This window comes from Wyeomyia smithii, chromosome 1, assembly GCF_029784165.1.
Source record: "Wyeomyia smithii strain HCP4-BCI-WySm-NY-G18 chromosome 1, ASM2978416v1, whole genome shotgun sequence".
In the NCBI taxonomy this organism is placed as follows: Eukaryota; Metazoa; Arthropoda; class Insecta; order Diptera; family Culicidae; genus Wyeomyia; species Wyeomyia smithii.
Window position 1 is genome coordinate 35026938 of NC_073694.1, and position 23431 is coordinate 35050368.

The window sequence follows — 23431 nt, forward strand, 5'->3', positions numbered from 1 at the left end:
ACTAATTAAAAGCCGCTGGGCTGGATACCTTAAATAAAGCATTTCTCATGTAAAATTGGTCAACAAATTGATTGGTAATGGTTTCATTTTGAACAGGGCACGGGAAATGGTCTTTTTCGCCTCTTTTCACCCTATTTTGCGTATTTTTTGAAATATAGACCCTTTCCCGTGCCCTGCACATAATGAAAATATCACCTTTAGATTTATTGACCAATTTTACATAAGAAATGATTTTTTAAGGTATCCAGCCCAGCGGCTTTTGATTAGTGAGAATTTGGGTTCATTTTTGCCAGTGTGCGTTGGTCGAAATTTGACATCGCCAACCAGCGTTGCCGGTGCTATCAATGTTTTGACTGGCTGTCGTGTGTGCCAAAAAGAGAAGCACACATTTTTATTCGATAAGTCTCTATATGTGACTTTGTGTAGGTGTGAAGAGGCACGTTTGCCTTTGCCATGTCAATGACAGCAGCCGGCAACCGTTGGGGACGGTCGGCGGCAAAAATAGAAAAAATTCTATTTTTTGCAACAACAACAAGCGACGGTCGACCGCTGTGCTCTGATTGGTCGAAAAAGAACGGAACGGTAGCGGTTGACCGCTGCAACGGTTAGTCTGATACAGGCTTAATGCTTTTCCATCGAAAAATGATGAAAAAAAAATTTAATCCTGGAAGCAATGTCACCTGTCCGGAATGTGAATGATACACGCAGCTTCAATCCCATGATTGTGAAACTGAAGCTATTCTTTCTGCTTGTGGGGCGCTCTGCGGAATGTTCCGGCAATTGACAAGTCCGATAAGTGATGGAGCCACATCCCCCATCAATCTTTGTACGGTTATCTGCGAGGCTACTTATTATCGGGGAAGTTATTTAAGTTGTTCATTAGTCTAAGTCACATTCGAACGAATTGCAAATTGCGTCTGGTATTGTGTTCTAGCTTCCGAATTACGGATTTGGGGTTTGACAAATTAAGACTATTGCTAGAGTAAATTCAATTCGATTCTATGAATTGCTAATTTTCTGTCAGTTTTGTTATTGAGTCAAGAGATGTGAGCCACAAAAATCCTTATAATACATACATATATTTCGTACCCAAGTACCGTTTCAAGTCTGCTATTATAGGGTTCATTTTTCTGTCATCTATGCTTTTCACTTAAAATCTTTATTGTTTGTTTATTTGTCTTAAGAATTTACACCTTAACACATGAGAAATTTTCGTCCTCCGGAAAATTATTTTACGGAATTTTGTCCTTCGCGATTCTCTTTTTACGCGATTGATGCGTGCGCGCAAAAAAAGAATCGCGTAAAAAAATCGCGTGATGTGGAGCAAATCGTGTAAAAAAAGATCGCGTCGTTACAAAATCTTTCGCTATGCGGTAAACGTGTGTTTATATATGTGTATGTGTGTGTATGTATGTGTGTGTGTTACATCTTGGCTCAGAAACAATAATTCCCATGTCACATATCGCGTTATTTCAAGAAAATCGCGTAGAATAAAATCGTGTAAAATAAAATCACGTAAAAAAAATTGGCGTAAAAACAGAATTCAGTGTATTTCGATTGAACTCTTGAATAATTTTAAAAATATACCACATTCAAGCATAAACATTTTTATAATTTAAAATTGTTTTACCGAATGACCTGGAATTGAATGACAGTTTTGTCAATTGAAAAGTTTGCCATTTTTAATTCAAAGTTTATTACTTTTGACAGGATTGTCGTTATCTTATTTTTTGATATTTTTGTTAATATAGATACTTATATTTTCATATCTCTCTGTCTTTTTCGTTTTTAAACTTGCTTTATTCTCTCTCATGTCTTATTTATATCGCTATACTGTTCACTTCTTCATTTCTCTTTTCTATTTTTTTCTTTAATCTTTTCTTTCTACTATCTCATTTTCTAATTTTTGGTTTAAGGAGTGAATTTTGTAATGAAGATAGAAAATTAAATTAACTGAAATATGATAGTAGAAACTACGAAAAATATAGGTCCGCAGGTGGGACTCGAACCCAAAACTGCCATTTTCATTTTTTTCTCCTATGTTTTCTGTTTGTCTTATTTCTAATTTTTTCTCGTTATCTTAGTAACTTTCTCTTTCAATATTCACCTGTTTTCTTATCTTTCTTTTCTTTTTTTTAAATTACTGTTTCAAGATCAAAACGTCGTTAACTATATTTCTTATTATTTATTAGGATATCCTGGAAGATACATTATTTACTATATCTCTCACTTTCTTCTTCGTTTTCATTAAATATTCTTTCCCTATTTTTTTTTTTCCTTTTCTCCACTTTCCTTATTTGCTCACCCTTTTATCTTCCTGTTTTTGTGTGTTTCTCACTATGTTTTCTTTCTTTCCTTTTTCTCTTTCTCTTTCTATCTCTATATTTCTTTCACTCTCTCTATCTCTCTATCCCTCTATCTCTCTATTTTTTTATCTTCCTATCTCTTTCTCTCTTTTGTTTCTTACTTCTATTTCTTGCATTGTTATTTCTAAAGACAAATCATGTTGAATTTTTTGCTATTTTAACTTAGACATTTACAAAATTGTTGATAATTCCTTCAATGATATTGAAAGTATTTACTACGACATTTTTTCCTATCTCGTCTTGCTCATTGTCCTATTTTTCACTTACTATTTGCTTTGTTTTTTGCTTTTATATATTTTTTAAATGCTCTCCTTCTTCACATCCCTGTTCTTCTCTAAATTTGCAAACTTTTGTTTGCTTTTTATTTCGCTTTTTAATTTTTTCTTGTTTATTTCTCTTCCTTTTCTGATATTTTACCGTTTTTCATTTTTTTTCTGTTTTATTTTTCAGTTATATTTAATCATTTTTTTTTGCATTCTCGTCATCGCTTTATCTTACTTTCTCTATTATGTGATCCGTTTCTCTCTTGTCTATCTTTTTTATATATACCTTTTTCTTTTCCGTTTTTTTTCTCTTCCTTTTATACGTTTCTCCATCTGTTATTTATTTTGTTCACCTTTTTTTCGGTCAATCAAAATATATTCTATTTGTTTTTGGTTTTCTTGACATTCTCAATTTTTGACAAACTTTAACGTTTGGCCGCATATAATATATTTGGTATATGACAATTTTGTTTTTTTAACATGTTTTAAACATATTTGGACATTTTTATGATTTGTTGACGTTTTGACATTATTGATAATTTCGATCATTTTTACATTTTTGGCATACTTAACGTATTTGATACAATTGTACAATTATCACATTTATGACATGTTCGCTGTTCTTCTTTTTTAACTATTTTTATTGTTGATATCTGTATAATATTTATATTTCTCTATATATCTATTTCTCCTCCTTTACCACATTCTCTGTCTCTTTTTCTCACCTCCTCTAGTACTATATCTCTCCTATCTGAGTCCTTTGTCTCTCCTCACTCTCTGCTTTCTCTTATTTATACTATTTTCTTTTTTTGTCGTCTATATCTCTACTGTTTTTATCTCTCTCTTTTTTATTCTCTTTCTCTTATTTTGCATTAATTTCTCTTTTTATTTTTCTCATTACTTTTTCTTTTTCTTTATCTACTCTCTATTTTTTCTGATATATTCTCTCTCTCTCTCGTTTTTTCACTTTATTTCTCAAACCTATTTTCCAGTTTCATTCAATGATATTTCTTTTATTTTCTAGTTATCGCTCAATCTATCTCTATTCGTTCTCTATCTGTAGATCTCTCTTTTTCTTTTTCCTACACCTATTTCGTCTCTTTTTTTCATTTATTTTTATCTCTTTTTGTTTTGTTATTCTGTTTCTCCTTCTATTATTCATTTCGTGTAGTTCCTATTTCTATATCTCCTATTTTTTCTGTAAATACTTTACTTTCGCTTCTATTATTATACCTCTTTTTCGTTAATGCATAAAATTTTTTATTTTTTTGGTGTCTGACATTTGACATATTTAATATATTTGATATTTTATGACGTTTGTTACACTTCGAACATTTTCTTTGTAACTGTTTTGTTATTATTGATAGTTACAACATGTTTTTAACTTTCCACCTTTTGAAATACATAATTTTCACTAATAACTCTTCCTGACTGTATATCTATCGATCTCTCTTCTTTTTTCTCCTCTCCTCGACTTGTCTCTCCTTCTGCTTTTCACTTTATCTCTATCTCTCACTCTCTGTTCTCGTTATTTTTTTCTCTCTCTCTTATTTTGCATCTTCTCGTTTTTCATACTTTTTACTTTTTCTTTTTTTCGTTTTCATTTAATTTTTTTCTCCTTTCAGTTTCACTAGAATATTCTCTTCTGTTTTTTAATCACATAATATTTCTTTCTCTTTTTCCTGGTTGTTTTTTTATTTTAATTTCCATTTTTTAATAATATGTCTCTGTTTTCGTACAACCAAAACATGTTTTAATTTTTTTTCTTTCTTTTTCGACAATTCCATTCTTTGACATATTTGATCACTTTGTTATTATTGACATTTCTGAAATTGAAATATTTATGACATTCTTGACAGTTTTGGCATAATAATTTCGAAAATTTTCATAACATTCTCATTTTAAACTTTCTTGACTTAAATGCAATTTTTAACTGCTTTCTCATTTAAATTTGTATATATTTGTATGTATATTTTAATTATGGAAATTGTTGTCATATTTAACTTTTTGTTTGTTTTGTCATTCTTTATAGGTTTTTGTCATTGTTTATATTTGTTACATTTTTGACCTTTTCACGTTTTAAACATTAAATACTCTCTAACTTTTGCTGTCTCTACCTCTGTGTTTGCGCTTCTATCTGTCTTTCCTTTTTCCACTTCCAATTTTCTCTTCTCCTGTGCTACGATATATTTATTTTCTTTCTTATTTCTTTTTACCCGCTTTCGTTTCATTTTTCTTTTATTCTCGTTATGCATTTTATCCTTATTATATTTTTTTACCTTTTACCTTTGTTATATTAAACAAAGGTTCTAAAATCGGTCGAAAAACGCAAAATAGATCCATGATCCGGATCGTATATACCATTCGACTCAGCTCGACGAACTGAGCAATGTCTGCTCGTGTGTATGTGTGTGTGTGTATGTGTGTGTGTATGTTGTCTGTATGTATGTGCCGCAAAATACTAACGCACCTTTCTTACAGAACGCAATATCCGATTTTAATGATCTTTTACGCAAACGAAAGCTACTGTGCTCCCCCAGAATGCTACCGAGTGGATTTTTGATTAGTGGCTTAGATTTTAAAATATTGATCAAAGAGTATTTTTTATATAAGAAATTTAACTTTTAAGGCAGAATTAATGGCACGGTGAGTCATGTGTTGTATACCAATTTACTCAGATCGACGAATTGAATAATTTATGTATGTTTGTGTATGTGTGCCTGTACGTATGTATGTGTAAATATGTTGTTTATATGTGTAGTATATCAAAATCGACCCAAAAAGAAAAATAACAAAAAAAAAACTCTCTTTACAGAACGCTTATTCCGATTTTGATGTTCGCATGCTCATATGAAAGCCCCAGAGATCTTTGAAAATCATACTGAGTGCGATCTTTTATTGGTTGCTTGAACTGTAGAGTTTTGACCAAAGTATATGTTAGACATGGGATATTTTACTTTCTGGATAATTTTTCTCTCTCACTGCTCTTTCCTCTTCTCTATCCCTCTTTTTTCGTATCGCTATTTATTTCTCAAAGGAAATCAACAATCTTAGAATCAACAATCATAGACAACTTTTCATAATCTTTACACTCTTCGTAGTGCGTCTTAACTGGTGGAAATAAATTACCCTTGAGCTTTTTCTTGGAAATTTGAACCAGATTTTAGAAGAAACTGCAATGCTTACTTAGCTCCTTTTATTAAAATATATACTAAATTGTACTAAATTGTACGTTGAACCTAGATTTGCGAAGAGTAAGAAAAATTTACAGCTTTCGGGAGCCAAGCATTGTATCAAAATCTGATCCCACAGTTTGCACATGTACCACAATTAGCGATGCAGATATTTTGAAAAGCTTTACCAAAGATGTATTGACCTATTTACGTACGAATGTGTTAGTGCCACCCGTTGAGAAAAGCACAAACGCTGTTTTGTTTGCAATGCTACGTTTTGAACAGCTGGAAAATTTTTCAGTTGAATACTTATTTTATGTATTAAATTTGTGACCAGGAATCTAAAGTAGCTGGTGAACGTAATCGGCAAAATTAGGAAAAAGTGTTGAAGCAACTCTACATGGCTATACACGTTTACTAGTGTGTGCAGGTGAAAAGTTACTTATCTCTATGAATGTTACAATATGCTCATGTAAGATATAAATATTGCTTTCTATTTTAAGACTAAGTGCAAACAGAGTATCCATGTTATTCCACTTCCCGTTATCGCAGCAAGATTTAAAAAGTCTTATTTCGGATTTTTTCATACAGCCTAGGCCTTCAAAAACAATAATGTTCTCGCCTACACCCTGAAAATCCAAAATTCTCAAAGATCGTGGAGAACCTTCATTTTCAGATAACGCATTGGAGATTGGAGAATTAATTTGACAACTTTCATCAATAGCTATTTTTTTTTCTTTATAATTCTAAACTATATTTCGAGAGCAGGTTTGTAGAAGTTTGCTTCAATTTGTAAAAAAAACTTGATGCTTATTCATAAATCTAGGTCCTGCGATTTCTGAAAATAAAGCGAATAAGTAGAACCGCATTAAACTAACATACATGTTTGCTATTCTAGTGTGAAATCAACATCATTGTTATCTATTACTGTTTCCCCACGTTCGATTATCTAAAAAAAAAAAATCAATTACTTCTAGCCAGCATTTAAAAATTGGTTTGTGATCGAAAAAATAAGACTCATGTACTTCAGTGATAACATTCATATTATTTGCAAAAACCACGTCAAGCTTTAATTCAATGATCGTCTTTGGTTAACTCTCTGAAAATCATTTCATAAATACACTTTTTGTGTTGGATAATTTTTCGTATTATTTTGATTGTTGTATGATGTTATGTTACGTCATTATGATCCGCAGACACTTTTTAAAAGAGGCACGGAGAAATGACTGAAAAATTTTTTTTGTCGGTGATTCCGAAAAATTTGTGCGTGAGTTAGTGTTTTTAAAGTGGCAACAAAAATAAATACTCTATTGAAATATATATAAAAAACAATCCAAATTAGCTTCATTTCTCTACATATCGTTAGCAAAGTGACCTTTAACGTAACAAAACTCACTTTCAAAATTTCGTGGCTTGTACTTTGTTTTGTAAAGCCATATTTAATCTTCCGGGTATGCTCACCACCAGGTTTTCACGAGTAGAAGCTGAACTAGCATTTCACACTGCCTGTCCGACGTTCCATAAGTCTGTTTTATTCTTTGGATGATGCTTTGCAACCTAGACTTTCCCAATCTTCCATAGAATTTCTAAAGGATTTAAATTAAAAGTCTGCGCTGGTCAAACTAATAATTTTATATTTTCGTTTTAAAATCATTTTCTTGTTTTCAATACTGTATGTTTAGGATCGTTACTGTCCAACGAAGAAGCATGTTTTCTTTGGCATACGGAAGCATTGCGCTACGTAAAATATCTACACAGTCGTTAATATTCATAGTTTATGTTATAAAATCAATGGGTTCCATACCAGCATCAGAAAACAGTATTACACCGTTTTGTGGTCACTTCCAAATTTTACTACTTTCGTGGTCTTCTCACCAGCTGCTGACCGTTTGAAACAAAAAGGTTGAATTTCGACTCATCCGACCAAAACACGATGTACCCTTTAGTTGCACCCTAATCTAAAAACTTTTTAGAAAATTCAGTTTTTGCCAAAATGTGTCGCGCTGTCGAAGTAGAATAAAGTTTCCTGTGTACCTAGGTGGTCGATTTTGCTTCCATATGTCGAAGAAAACATGCCACTTTGCTGGATCTCTATGCAGTATAACGATCCTTAACATACAGTATTGAAAACACGAAGATGATTTTTAAACTAAAAAATTAAATTATTAGTTTGACCAGCGCAGACTCCTAATTTAAATCCTTTAGAAATTCTATGGAAGATTGGGAATGTCTAGGTTTCAAAGCATCATCCAAAGAATAAAACAGACTTATGGAATGTCGTACAGGCAGCGTGAAATGCTAGTCCAGCTTCTACTCGTGAAAACCGGGTGGTAAACATACCACGAAGATTGAATATGGTTTTACAAAACACAGGTCAAACCACAAAATATTGAAAGTGAGTTTTGTAACGTAAAAGGTCACTTTGCTAACAATATGTAGAGAAACAAAGCTAATTTGAATTGTTTTGTACATATATTTCAATAGTGTATTTATTTTTTTCGCCACTCTAAAAACACTAACTCACGCAACAAATTTTTGGAATCAGCGACAAAGAAATTTCTCCAGTTATTTCTCCGTTTCTCTTTGAAAAAGAGCGTCTGCAGATCGTAAAGACGCCACATAACATCGTACAACAATTAAAATCAGTGCGCAAATACGGAAAATCATCTAACACTGCAAGTGTATTCATTTTTTTCTCCATGACTGTATCTACTAGTTCTTATTTTCCGTTTTCCTTTTTTTCTCTGTTATCATCATCAATTTTTTCATTTCATTATTGTCTTTTAGCCTTTCGTTTCCACTTTTCGTTACTGTTTTTCTGTCAAAACATATATTGAAATTCGACATTTTCACTTGTTTGACATATTTAGTATTTTTAATGTTTTAAACATATTGGACATTTCTAAAATTTTTGATTCATATGATATTTTGACAGTCTGGTTTGACAATTTTTAATTGTTTTTTAAAATATTCATATTTTTAACAGTTTTATATTTTCGTTTTTTATGGCTCAAATGGTTACATTGAAATGCTTTGCATATGCTTTGACATTTTATACTGCTCTCTCATTCCCGATTTAGTTGATATACTCCACCTTCCTATGTTTTTGTATTCTTTGCTATTGTTTGTTATTGTTGATAATTGGAATATTTTTGGACTTTTATCCTCTCAAACATACAATACTTTCTTGCTGTCTTTCTCTCTTTCTCAGTGGCTCTCTTCGTTTTTATTTCTCTCTTTTTTCTCTTTACCTCTGCTTCGCTTTCGCTCACATTTTTCAACTATTTTTTACTATCTGCCCGTTTTCGTATATCTATTTCTGTGCTTGTTTTGTATTATATACATTTTGTATTTTTTCTTACTATTTTCTCGTTTTCTCTCTGTCTTTCTCGCTTTTTCTCCACTTTTAATTTTTGCTGATTATATCTCTTCCTTTAAATTTTCTCCTCTATTTGCTCTAGATCATATTTGCATTACTCTCTCCATCTATTTTTCTCTTGTTTTCTCTCCTTTCCTTTTTTCACTTCATCCTGCAGGTACGTTTTTCAGTTTCATCCAATCATTTTCCTTTGTTTTTTATTTGTTATCACGTTCTCTCTTTTTTCATATTTTTACTTGTTTTGTTTTCTTTTTATCCATCGCATATGGCTTTTCTTGCCCCTTATATATTTTTTGTCTGTTCTTTTTCTATTTTCTTTGCCGTTTATAATCTTTATTTTTACTTTTTATTTCTCTCTTTCTACCTCAATTTTCTTTATCAATTTTCATTACTTTTGATTTTTTTTGTATAACCAATACTTTTTTAATTTTTTTTGAAATACTTTAAATTATTGATATTTTTGACATATCTGACATTTTTGATTTATATGATATATTTGACAGTTCTGGATTGACAATTTTAAAAATTTCCTGAACAATACATCTTAAATATTATTAATATTTTTGATTTTTATGACCTCGTTTTTGAATTTGTCATATTTTACCTTCTTTTACTTTTATATTCTTCGCTATTGTTAGTTTTTGTGACTGATTTCCTATTACCTCTTTCTCAGTGCCCTTTTCATGTTTATCTCTTTTTTTTTTCTTCCTGTTTTCTTTTTTACTCTGATTCCCTATCTCTCTCTTCTCTCTATTGTATTATTTCTTATTTATATATTCTCATTATTCTTATTTTTATCCTTATTTTTTTTTGTCTTTCTTCCTCTTTCTCATTTATTCTCTCCATTTCTGTTTTTTTCTTTACTTGTTCCTCTCATTTTTATTCTCAATCTTTCTTCTTTATTATCTTTTAATTGCTCTATTTTTTCACTACTCTCGCCTACTTGTTTTCGTTTTTTTTTCTTTTTTTTTTGTTTATTTTTCTTTATTTTTTTAAAATCAAAGTGCTATCTTATAATATAAAAAGCATTTCGTCCCAACTCGACCAGCTGTAGACAGAACTCTCTTATAATTGAATGAAACTTTGGGAGTGTGTGGGCCTTACTACCCTAAATACATTGCATTTTTTTTTTGAAAATTAATTTGTACAACCATTTGAAAGATGCTTAAGTTATTAAGTTTTCATTTGAAAATAGGGAAAAAAATTGAGAAAAGCTGTCAAGGAATGAATTCTAAGGAATTACTTCCGTCGGTCTAGTTCCGCCACTGTTGTTGTGCCAATCACCGACGCCCCCCACCCATGACCCTAACTTACGACCCGTTGATCAACGGCCCGGCGCCAACGGCTTCACTTCCCCATGCGATGGAAGGCGTGATCCTAAACACAACTATCGACACCTATGTCGGCGTTGGGATTCGAACCCAGGCGTCGAGCGTGGTTGGCGGAGAAGTTACCAACTAGGCCCCCGCCTTCCGAGGCTCTATTTGAAAATATCGAAAAAAAAAAATTTGAGATACATACTACACTGAGGGGGATTTGGGAAACTCTTTTTTCCAAAGAGTGACCACTTTGGTTTGTTCAGAGGAGTTTTTGGTAATTAAAGTTTCCATCTAAAAAACTTATCTGTTTTCGAAGTAAATATTTCCCAGTGTAAGATCTAAACTTCAATTTCTTTTCACAATTTTGCTCTATCGCTTGACATTATAAGAACAAAACCTTATTTCTTATGTTAGTATATTTAAACCACGAAGTTTCATTGAATTCTGAGAGGCCAACATCTGCCAACATCTAGTCGAGTTGCGGCGAAATTCTTTCAAAATAGAAAGAAACAGCCACTTAAAACTTATTTGAAGGTTTTAAAAATTTACATAACAGCACATAAATTTATCGAACTTCATCGGAAATGCCAAGAATGAACTAATAACAAACACACCGAAAACTGAACAGGTTTAACTGGTAAAACTATGGGAAGTATACAGAAAAATATAAAAACTCTATCAGGTCGTGAAAGAACACTTTCAACATCGCAAAATAAGTAATTGGAATAGATTGGAAGTAGTCAAGTCTCAACTAAACAAAACTGATGAAATCGCGAGCTTTAGTGTCTTGGAAGCAATCACAAAACTGATGAGATCCTGGTTCTACTGTTTTGGATGGTATCAAACGTTTTCATAGCTATCCCGCCAATTCTTCACATATTGTTGTACTGCCATCTGATGCCATTTACATTCGCCACTCCGTTGGTCTCATTTTCTGTAGAGTTCATGGTAGTCCAACGACGTTTTTAGTTTCTATTCATACACGTTTTTAGTGTTTTCTCCCCTCCCCAACTCGACCATGACCAGTCACCGCGCGTCTCCACTGAAAAGATGAACACTTTGATTGCTAAATTTAGTTTTGATTTTTGAGTAACAAAAAAAGCTCATTGATTGACATTCTTTATTACACTACGGGTGAGTTAAGGGATGTTGGTTGAAAAATTTTCACCTGGCTCTGCTTCTATCCCACAACCACAAAAACCACAGCTTTGTCATTTCGACTTGTGAGTGTCGGTTGTAGAACTAATTATTTTTATAATGAAACAAACTACACAGCCACTAGCCAAATCACGCGAACGTCGCGGTCGGCCTTGGCAGTGCACCACGAATCCGTGTGCTTTAGTCGTTTGCATTCGGTTAACCGTTGAGGAACGTCCGACCGGTCCATCCGTGTCCGCGAGTCGAAACTATAACTTCCGGTTCAGTGACGCGCCGTCGGCCGAAACACGATGGATCTGAGGATTCCGCGCATCGAAATCAGGTAAGATGCGTTGCGTAGCGTTTGCCTTTTGTTTTGCGATTTCGCTCGTGAAGACGCGGCTGCTCGCACGTGTTTCCGGCTAGAGTCGTCTTACGAAGGAAGTGTAGAAGCTTGCCGCGGCAAGTGGTGCAGATTGCGAAACTACACTCGGGATTTAATGGACTGTTGAGCAATTTGTTTGGTCGCGTTTCGCTGAAGCACCCGGGGGATGATATTTGATTGAATTACATAACTCGAGCGGTTGTGAATTCGCTTGAACGGATGGTTTGGTCAACAAAGAAAAAAAGTTGGTTGTAAAATTAGAACACATATTAAGAGATCAGCTGATTTTAACTAGAACTAAATTAGCCAGAATAATTTACAGCGCGAGCTGCAGCTGTTCTATTCTGGTACGAGCCGCACCGAGAAAAATTTCAGGTAATCTTTATCCACCGGGGAGTCACTGCAGGATCACTCAGAGTGACAGATTGCTTTGCACAAGCAAACAGCGCAGAGCTATCAAATAAACGTGTGCGTAGGGATGCTACGTTTTGACAGTTTATCTCTTCCTATGACGTTGTATTGCGCGACTCGTAAATCACAACCCAGATAGAAACAATGCGCCGAGAAACCGGGTGTGACAGGTGTGTTTTGCACTAGTTAGAAAGCGGTTTATCGCACTCTTTACGACGGCCATAAAGATATAGAAGAATGAAAACAAGAACGATTTTTATTGGCGATCGTCGCGAGAGGGTCACTTGTTGAATCTCGTGTTACCTTTGTTGTTTTCATAGAACGGTGATGATAAACAAGATTAATGTGTTAAAATTTCTTATTTGTAAACGTGACAAACTTATATGGAAGTATTTGGGTGCCTTATAATATATTGAAAGCGAAACCTGATGAATCATAAACTACTTAGTCAACAACGTGATGCAGAGATCTCACTTTCATTAGACACTAGCGTATATCATGATTCATTCGTTCACGCATTCAACCGCAGGACGATGCTCTCACTCCGGGTGTGATGTTGGCTGAGTGGCGAAACAAATTGCTGCAATTTCATTTTCGAATCAGTGTTGAAAATAATGATTGTTTTGTGCTTCGAAATTGACGGACTTTGACCTCTCCTAGTATCAAAATTCTCCCCCCATCCAAACCGGCATCGAGTATCAGAAAATGGTAGTTTTCTCGACAAATCAAACTGCTGATTTTCTATTTTTAAAGCATTGAGTTGCACCGGCGTTGGAAGAGTGTTGTGAACAGTGCTGAGAATGTTCACTGTCATGATATTCAAAAGCAGCGATTTTCAGCCGTCTTCATATTGATAATCATAATACCCATGCGACAGTTGATATTCATGATACCAAACAACCGATGAACACAGACAAGATGAACTTTAACACTCGTGTTGATATTTTGATCGTCAAAAATGAAAATCGTATCAAAATAATGAAAATCAAAATTAACCTTATTCGACCATTTATACTGTACTGGGCAGTGTACAGCGTCTGAACAAATTTGCACTTCTTGGATTGATAATCACCGAAGCTTCTTTGAATATCATTACGAGGCCTTTGATATTCATTCCACTGTTCTGTCATTGAATATGGGAAACGATATTCATGCATCGTCGCAATGAACATAGGTTACTGAGTTGCATCAGAGAATAAATGTGCTGACACTGAGATTAATTCAATTCATCTACTCATGAATAAACATTGATGTTCTAAGGCACTGGTTGTGAATATCAACTGGTAATGTTAAGCACTGTGGCTAGGACATGTTGTAAAAATAATCTCAGTACAAACGGGTTAGTCTGGCAGTTAGATGCAAACAGAGCATAACAGAAACCAGATTAGACTAGAAAAAATCAGTTTCCAAATCAGACGGGAAACTTAACACCTGAGATCAGACCAGAGAGGCCCAATCGAGGGGTTTCGCAACCAGACTATCAGTCCAGTGATTGAATGCTCTAAGAAAGTGATAAGATTAATGCATTAAAGCGCTAAGCTGGAGGAAATTATTCAAAACGAACTCAACCGTGCTCAAGCATTATCTGCAGTAACTCATTGCGCAAAACCGAATCGTACGCTGTCTTGAAGTCTCCAAGTTTGGTTGCAAGGGTTTCAAGCAATTTGAACATTAAATCCGTTGTGGATCGCCAAAAAGGGTTTTGTTATTCGGGACATGCCGGAGAGAATTTTTTATGGCGAATTGAGTGCACTTTCATTGAATAAGATAAGTTTAGTAAGAATTTGAAATGAAATATTACCGCCGAAATGAATTTATGATTGGTAGGCAAAATGTTGACGTTTATAGGCCCCTGGTGCGGACACGAACGTCTGTATAAAAAACAGTTTCTTCTCTTTTCTACTTTCGCATTTCCGAAGAAATCCTACAAATAATGCCGAATTGACACACGAAGTACATTTTTCGTTTCCTTTTGTGATGCTCTGCTGCCAATACTTTCTCAATGTGACTACCGACTACCAGCGCAGATAGGTATCACGTACAAATAGTAATAACTAAAATCCCCACGAAAGACAGCAAAAAAATAAATTGGGATGCCTGCTTCCATCCCTTCTAGGCATTATTTACCAACAGCTTAGAAAGCTTGTCATCTTAGTTACTTCGAACCAAAGTCACGAACGGGTTCAAAATTACGCCCACCATCATGATTAGAAACCGTCAAAAGAGGTACGAATCAGCTTAACCAGTTTTATTAGGAAACCGTATTCTGCAATGATCTGCAATAACCCGTTGCGCATAATTGAATCGTACGCTGTCTCAAAGTCTCTAAGTTTGGATGCAAGGGTTTGACGCAGTGTGAACATTTAGTTCGTTGGGGATCATTCCATCCAAAAATCGCTGTGGTATTCCCAAAAAAAGACTTCCTGCAACGACATCAGTCTATGAAAATGTTGTGGTTTCAGAAATACTGCAATCCGTCAAACAACCTCCAGATAGTCTCGTTATCGCACATTCTCTGCACTATATTTTCCGAAGTGATATTCGGCCCGCTCAATAGTTAACCGAGCATGCATTCTTTAGGCTCTATGAGAGCCTGCTTCTGCTCAAAGAAATCATTTACGTTTAGATGGTACAACCGTCGGACATAATTCTGCAGCAGGGGGCAGCCAGCAGCGGTACCGGTGGCGGCAGCAGCATTTCCTCCGGTGAAGCTCTGTCATATTTTGGAAACACGAGCTTTCGTGTTGTCAGAGTACCTAGTTTTCAAAGCACAGAGATATGAATAGCATCATGTCCGATTTAAAATTCAGCAACAAAAGTCCTTTAAAAAAACATAGTAGGAGGGTGGTATTCAAGACACGACCGCATGACGTTGACTACCGTATTCTTATATTCCATTGAACCAAATAGTAGAGGGAATTGCAACGCTTCTTTTACAAAACTTCTGTAACAAAATTTCGAGGCACCAAAAGGTACCAGTTGCCGATTATTCTGGTTTACTGGTTAGTCCGTCCAGAATTCCAGCCAATTTAGTATTTTGCAGTAGCCATTTATTACCAACAGCCACCAGCATAACGGGTGGAACCGGCACGAGATGACCGGTACTATTTTGTCTTTCCTCCTTTCAGCTGCTAACACCTAGCGCTGTCGTGAAATTAACATCAACACAAACATGCATTTTTGCAAGGTTTTTTTCCGCTAGCAGCAGCAATTGTAAAACATAAAATTCAACTAACCGCTTCTATTCTAAAACTGCGAGGCACCAAAAGGTGCCAGTTGTCGATTTCTTGTTTACTGGTTTCCGTCCAGAATTCCAGCCATTTTAGTATTTTGCAGTAGCCATCAGCATTACGGGTGAAACCGGCACGAGATGACCGGTACTATTTTGTTTTTCCTCCTATAGCTGCTAACACCGAGCGTCCGTATGTATCCGGTACGGCTTAATAATGAGACTGATGGGGTGAAATGTTCGAACGATACGTTTTATACCAAGGCTTCGTCAGATAATTAGAAAGAAGGAGGGGCTACATAGATGATGGAATGGTAGAGAAAAATGTTTCTTGAAGACTGCGCCGGCCGCTGTCGTAATATTAACACCAACACAAACATGCATTCTTGCAAGGTTTTTTTCCGCTAGCAGCAGCATTTGGTAAAACAGAAAATTCAACTAGCCGCTCCTGTACCAAAATTTCGAGGCACCAAAAGGTGCCAGTTGCCGATTATAGTTTCCTGGTTAGTCCGTCCAGAATTCCAGCCATTTAAGTGTTTTGCAGTAGCCATTTACTACTAAAGCCACCAGCATTACGGGTGAAACCGGCACGAGATGAGCGGTACTCTTTTGTATTTCCTCCTTTCAGCTGCTATCACCTAGCGTCCGCATGTCACTGGTGCAGTTTTGGAATTAAAATGATGGGGCGCCGGCCGCTGTCGTAAAATTAACACCAACAAAAAGATGCATATTTGCAAGGTTTTTTCCGTTAGCAGCAGCATAAACATCGAAACAGAAAGTGACAACAACAATAACAACAAAGTTAGATCGATTGTATCCTTTAGTGTCGACTGTGCTTGGGAAGAGAGGTAGTGATTGGCTGCGCGGTATGATTTAGACAATCGATATTAATTACCAATTTTTCAATAGTGTATCTCAAACAATAGTTTGTTTTTGTTACATAAATTTAACCGTAAAAGAATTTCTGATCGATTGATGCCAAAACCTCGAAAACCTGATTATAGATGACTGCAAAATAAACGCTCAAAACCTGACCACTTTTCTCTGGTTTTCCCTGGTTGAATTACTAGATTTTCAAATTCAGGGGCCTAACTTCGATATAGACGTTAGTCAACGTCAAAAGTCAAGTAAATGATCGAAAATTTATTATTTTCTTGTTTTGCGCTTGTATCAAAAGTGAAATGTTATTTCAACCTGCATGCACTCTAACTGTTAGAACTTGTTTGCGTTGCATAGTGTCTGTTTGCTGTTGTGTGATATTCATTTTGTAGTTTCGAAATTTCGCAGCTCTGCTAGTGATGTCATATTTGAATTTTTGTACATGTATTTGCTGTGCTTCTGTACACACGATTGTTGAGGGATTGATATATGTTGTCATTCACTGTGTGAGAACAAAGGGATCGAGAAACTTGCGCAGTGCGCAGCGTGTGCAGTGGCTTCAAATTTACCGCGAAATATGTTTGTACTCTAAATCTGAATACTATATCTATTTGATTTATAAAGTAATTTATTGGTGTAGGAATATGCAAATAGCAATAAGAGTTTATGCAATTCAATAAACATCAAAACATGGTTTCACATGTCATGAACTCTAATAAAAAAGGATACGGCACGTTTTGCAACAAAAACAGTTCCCTTTTGTTTTGGCAACAAAAACACCAGTAACATGCCGTGCTGACTGCTGACGAACTAAACCAACCTGTTGGATGTGTTAGATAAATTAAAGTTTTATTTATCCGTATCTCCATTAATCGTGAGTGTTCAAAGTGCATGAGTTATTTGCTTTCGCTAGTACGACGTAACTGAGGGTGAACAAATGTATATTTCTTGAGAAAATCATAATCAAACATCGCTAGCGGCGAAGATGTGTTTCGTGAATGTTTCTTTCGGCCGGGTGAAATATCTGGATGTGTTAACGTTGCAGTTTTTGTTAAAAAACAATTAGTATGTTTAAGGTTTTAATGAAGTGATTCATTCATGCCAACAGAAAAACTTCAACGTTCAAGGTAAGTTAACATACATTGAGTTTCTAAGTAGAAAAAAAGCAGTAGAGCTTGGCAAACTGAATCCTGCCCGCAATGCATACCACCTGACGAAGCCGTCAGTTACCCTAGTTGAATAAATTTCTGCAAAAACGAAACATGACAAAAAATGAGTAGAAAAAAGTATCTGAGACACGACTGAATTTTGGACGTAGAACTACTCAAATTGTTAGTTGTAACATTTTTTTGCAATTATTAATTATCCATATTCATTGATGACCGTTCTTGAAGAAACGATTTTGTGATGATTACATTCAAAAAATACATAAATTGAACCGCATTGATAAAGACGGTGTGTTCGTATACTCCATGGCAGCAACATTTTGAGCGAGCTGCTTTTACCGTTTGCACCTTACATCCACCTTACAGTTTTCCTCGGGCAGCCACATCTTACGGCAATATTCTGAGAGAGAGAGTATAAAATGAAAGTCTAAGCATCGAGACAGTCACGAAAATGATCGTCTTCAAATACATATAATTCAGTCATAATTCAACAAATTTCCTCCATTTAAGTAATAATCGATTGAAGCATCAGTTAAACGTCCACCAAAATGCCGAAAATATTTATTTTTTAGTAGTCTTCAATTACCATTCAATATGAGAATTTTTTGAACCGGGATGATATTTAAATTTAAAAAATCGATTCTAGATGGCATTTTGAATTCCAAGATGGTGACTTCCGGTTGCTATAAAACAGCCTGAAACGGCTGAATAGCATCTAATTTAAATGTTTCCGGAATCGGAATGATGTCCAAAGGCCGTAGATTAACTCCAGATGTCATTATATACATTTTTATACTGTAGAACATGAAATTAATTCTAGAATTAAATTCAAGAATGAAATAAGAATTCATTTAGTTAACTATTAAGCACATTTACATCTTGTAAAATGCACTAACACAAACAAAACTTTGTTGGTAGTATTTTTTCTGTGAATCGAAAGCAGCTGATCCACCTCAATTACTGATAGTACAGTCTACTTTTGCGTCTTTCAAACCTAAATTTATCTAAATTCACATGTGTAGCGTTTGGTACCTTATTGTGAATATTAAGAGGGTGACATTTGATTTAATAAAAACAATAGTTGAAGAGGTTGTATATGAGACACAACTGCACGGTTAACGTAGAATTACGACAGCTCGTCTTATATCATTGTATTTATTTCCATAAATTAAGGATAACGATCTATATGTTTTTGACCTCGTTAAAAGATGGAAAGACAATGCATAGTAACGATTAACGGTTTCAGTATTTGAGCAATCAGGTCAAATCAAATCAGAAAAAATTGTCGTTTTGCTAAGCTATGCGGAATCCTCGATCATGAGTATGGAGACAGTTTGTAAATTATGATGCTACAAGAAGGTATAGACTGTTCCGAAACTTATAAATACATCTTCTTTCTTGAATAAAACAAAAAATACAGGATTTTTCGGGTCATTTTATTCTGAAATATAGATAATAAGTGTTTTCTTTCCAGTTTCAATTCAAGTTGGGATTATTTTTCGTAGGATACGCGAGTTCTCTAACTTTTCTCTTAACACTACTCATAAGCTTTTGCACAGTGTGTTCTCCGACCATTTTTACCACTTTAAGCCAATCTTTTTTAAATTTTTCAACATTGTCCGCTAATTTGACATATTTCCTCAGCTTTGCCTTGGTCAAAGCCCAAAAAGTTTCGATAGGGCGAATTTCAGGGCAGTTTAAAGGATTCATCTCCTTTGGGACACATGTGACATTATTTGTTTTATACCATCCTAGTGCATCCTTAAAGTAATGGCAGGAAGCAAGATCGGGCCAAAAGATTGGAGGATTGTTATGCAACCATGGGTAACAACCTTTTCTGCAAACACTCTTTTACGTAAATTTTACCATTCATTGTGTCATTCATAATGAATGGACGAGATATTTTCCCACATTCACAAATGGCCTGCTAAACCATTACCTTCTTGCCGAATTTTTCGGTGTAAATGGCTTTCACTGGTCCAGGGACATCCTTTCCCTTCGGTGATGTATAAAATTGCGGTCCTGGCAGAGTCTTATAGTCCAGTTTTATGTAGGTTTCGTCATCCATGATAACACACCCCATTTTTTTTGGTCAGAAGTTTGTCATAAAGCTTCCGAGCTCTCGGTTTCACAGATTCAGCTTGTTTTGGATTTCGTTTTGGCTGCTTCTGTTCCGACGGGTCTGCAGACCCATTCTTCCCTTGGCACGCATAACGTTACTCGCCGAGGTTCCAAGCATTCTCGCCACATCTCGTACTGATACTGAAGGATGCCGCTTGTAGTATTCCTTAACCTTTTTGTCCATTGTGGGATCAACAGGCCCGGGTTTTCTACCACGTCTTGGGGCATCAGTAAATGTGCACTCTTCACAATACTTCCGCAATGCGGTTTGAACTGCTCCGACACTTATACCTTCTTCTCTGGCTTATTTTCTTATAGAAAGACCACTCACGGTGCCCCATTTGTGCACAATTCGCTTTCTTTGCTCGGGAGAAAGGCCACGAATTTTCAAAATTTCGCACTAAATGTTAGAAAAAATGACAGCATCTGTTTCTTTTGGATGTTAACAACAGGACGCAGCCAACGTTTGGTTGAATACTGCACGTTATTTGAAATGACGGTTGATCGTAAGTGTATTTATAATTATCGGAACGGTCTATAGAGCTTCACTGGAGGAAGGGCGAAACTCTCAGCCGGCAAAAATATCCCTATAGTAGAGTCCGGCGAACCATGCGATCCTGGGCAATTTGCAATGTAGAGAAATTAGCTTCTTATCGCCCCAAAGACATTTGATTGTGAAGTAGTTAAAATTTTTCTGCCACTTGCGAATTGCACACAAGCTTTCCTTTTTAGTATTTATTTTTCGATTGCGGCCAGTGTAGCCATTGAAAACGGCAAACAAATGTTTTGCTTGCCGTTTCATGACGTCTACGAGGTTCCTCCTTCTCTAAAAATTATTCCCTCAATCCTGGTATAAAAGGTAGCAAATAGAAATTTTAACTTTTTATTTCAAGCAGTAAATGGGGTTGACGATTAAAAAATGTACTAACTGAAGGAATAGTTAATTAGAAATTTTCGAAAAATATAGTCCAGCTAATTTCTAATTTCTATTTCTCCAGTTAGTACATTTTAAATCATCAACCCCACATTTACTGCTTGAAATAAAAATAACACATTATAGTCAAAAGAAATAAGAAATAAATTTCAACTACATTTCTAATCCTAAGTCAGTACCAGACGGACGGTAATATATGATCGTGGTAAAAACGAAAAAAGGAAAACCCCGTTTATCTCGTGGCGACACACCAATGGCGCTACTTAGCAGGCCAAAATAATTTCATTTCGAAGTAGTTTCTTTTTTTTCACTCATAAAAACATTAACATTACGGATATTGGTAAAATTCAATTTTATTCACAGTGCTACGAAAGGATATTATGTTTTCACATGTATTAAAAATTGATTTTCGGAACTACGAACTCTGAGTTGTGCCAGTTGTGAACGAAAACGACGATATGCCAATTTAGTTACAGTCTGTTCGTTATTCGTTTTGTAGCTTGACTGCAAACCAATCACGGGTGCTATATTTTTTTTAGTTTGACGCTTACAGATTCTATCAGTGACTAGCACCCCGTGCCGAGTATTGTAGTACTTAGATGTGAAAAACTAAAGGTACTTCGATTGAAAATATGTGGTCGTCCTTCAAAGGATGGTTGGTTTCAGTTTCCACGAAGCTGCAGACGTGTCTGTATGACGGTGCTTCCCACACAGATGTGAGATCCAAAATCTAGCCTTGCGGAAGGTGTTCTACAATGGTAATTGTACGCAATCCACCAGTTTCCTCTGTTGGTCCGTCCGCTATGGAAACTGCGAGTTATTTGAAATCACCGCCTGCTGCGCTGTTGATCGAGCCAGTGAAATGAAGACTAAATTTCTGCATACTGATGAGCGTGTCGTTGTGCAATAGCGAGTGAAATAATATAAAAAAGAACTAATCGATAACAAAGTCAAATCTTTTGTATACTTTAGTGTCGATAGTGTTACGAAAGAAATGTAGTGATTAATTATTTAGTTACATTTAGATTAAAACTGAAAATTTTGTCTGATATTTAGCCTAGTTTTCAACTGTGATTGGTCGAAATCTGCTTTTAACAAGGCTTTATATGTTCAATAGTACGGTAGTTAAAGTCACATAATCACAATTTTAACATGTCTAGAGCACATGTCTCCAGAGATTTTTTTGATATGTAACACTAATCTTATCCTCCCCTCCCCACCCCTATGTACCAAATCGTAACGCTCAAGATTACCCCTCTCCCTGCTATTACGTTACGTAATTTATGGTACCGCCTTATGTCAATACAATTAAAAAATCCATAACCATGTTACACCAATATAATCATATATGAGTGTAAATATGTAGTAGTGTCAACATTTATGTCGAATATGAAGGCTTACAAGAATTTTCACATTGAAACAACTCGGTTTAAATGCAGTAACGATAATCTGCTTCTTTGATTTTGGTGTTGACTATTCAACACTAATTTGCTGGTATGAACTCGCCATATATCCAGTCGAAAAAAAAAACTGGGAACTCTGCCTGAGATTGAGTGACGAGTTTTGGCAGCGCAATCTTATGAGTAAAAGTGGAACTGACACATGCTAGTGTGCTGGCGATGTGAATGCAAGCCGAACGCACAGGCTGTCTCTGTCTTCGCAGTGATGTAATTACCAGCACTTTCATAGCACACTTTCACCTTTAAAAGATGGAGTGTGCTGTTGGATTTGACGCTTGTCATTTGTATGTGATCGATCCAGAGATACCAGTCTTTTTTGATATGATGTTTTCGACGTTGGACTAACGTTTATCTCGAAGTTAGGCATCTGAATTTGAAAACCTAGTAATTCAAGCAGGGAAAACCAGAGAAAAGTCGTTAGGTTTTGAGCGCTTATATATCAGTCATTTCTTTTCAGGATATCGAGGTTTTGGCATCAACCGAGCAGATTTTTTTACGGTTAAATTTATGTAACAAAAACAACCTATTGTATGAAAAACACTATTGAAAAATTGGTAAATAACATCGATTGTCTAAGTCATACCGAGCAGCCAATCGCTACCTCTCTTTTCAAGCACAGCCAACACTACCCGGGCAGGAGAGCATAACAAAATCATAACTCATCAATAACATATTTAGCTATGAGAACTTATCGTATTATTCGAAAGATATTTACGTTTTATACATGGATATGAAAATATCATAAAATTTTGATATCATATCTCGCTATGGTTTTATTAAGATATTTGAGTTGCTTTTAAAAGTAAGTTTTTATGTGAAAATTGTACGTTATTTATTTTTTTTTTGTATGCCTGAGAGGCACTGGGTACTGAAATGCCACTGCGACGTCTTGCTGATTGTCTTTTGTCTTACGTTATTGATTACACTGTGCTACAAATGAAAAAAAAAAATGCAAGAACTTCTGAAGTGACCTAGTGTAGGTTGTAGGTCTTGTTGAGTGTAATATTCGCTCATACAAGAAATTTTCCAAACACCTCCAAAATCTAAAGTTATGGTCAAAATACGGTTTTTTGGACCTTAGCGCATATAATATTTTTTAACTCAGTCATTTGTCAACAGATTTTCAATATTAAAGCAGTTTTAAAAAAAGGAAATAGAGGTTTCAAAATATATACAGGTTTGTTCTAATATCAATTAAACATGTTAAGT

General features: G+C 35.2%; 1 protein-coding gene across 2 annotated transcripts in view; it reads left to right on the forward strand.

Annotated features, from left to right (window-relative positions):
* The window catches only part of LOC129718400 (sodium-independent sulfate anion transporter-like), a 44204-nt gene that overhangs the window by 11739 nt on the left and 9034 nt on the right, over positions 1 to 23431 (forward strand). The window contains exon 1 of one of the 2 annotated variants that reach the window (XM_055669164.1): positions 11845 to 11980. The exons of the other annotated variant lie outside the window; for it this stretch is intronic. Coding sequence (XP_055525139.1) covers positions 11949 to 11980 — 32 coding nt within the window. The 5' untranslated portion in view covers positions 11845 to 11948. Of the gene's footprint in view, positions 1 to 11844; positions 11981 to 23431 lie in introns of those variants that run through there. 2 annotated transcript variants of the gene reach the window in all.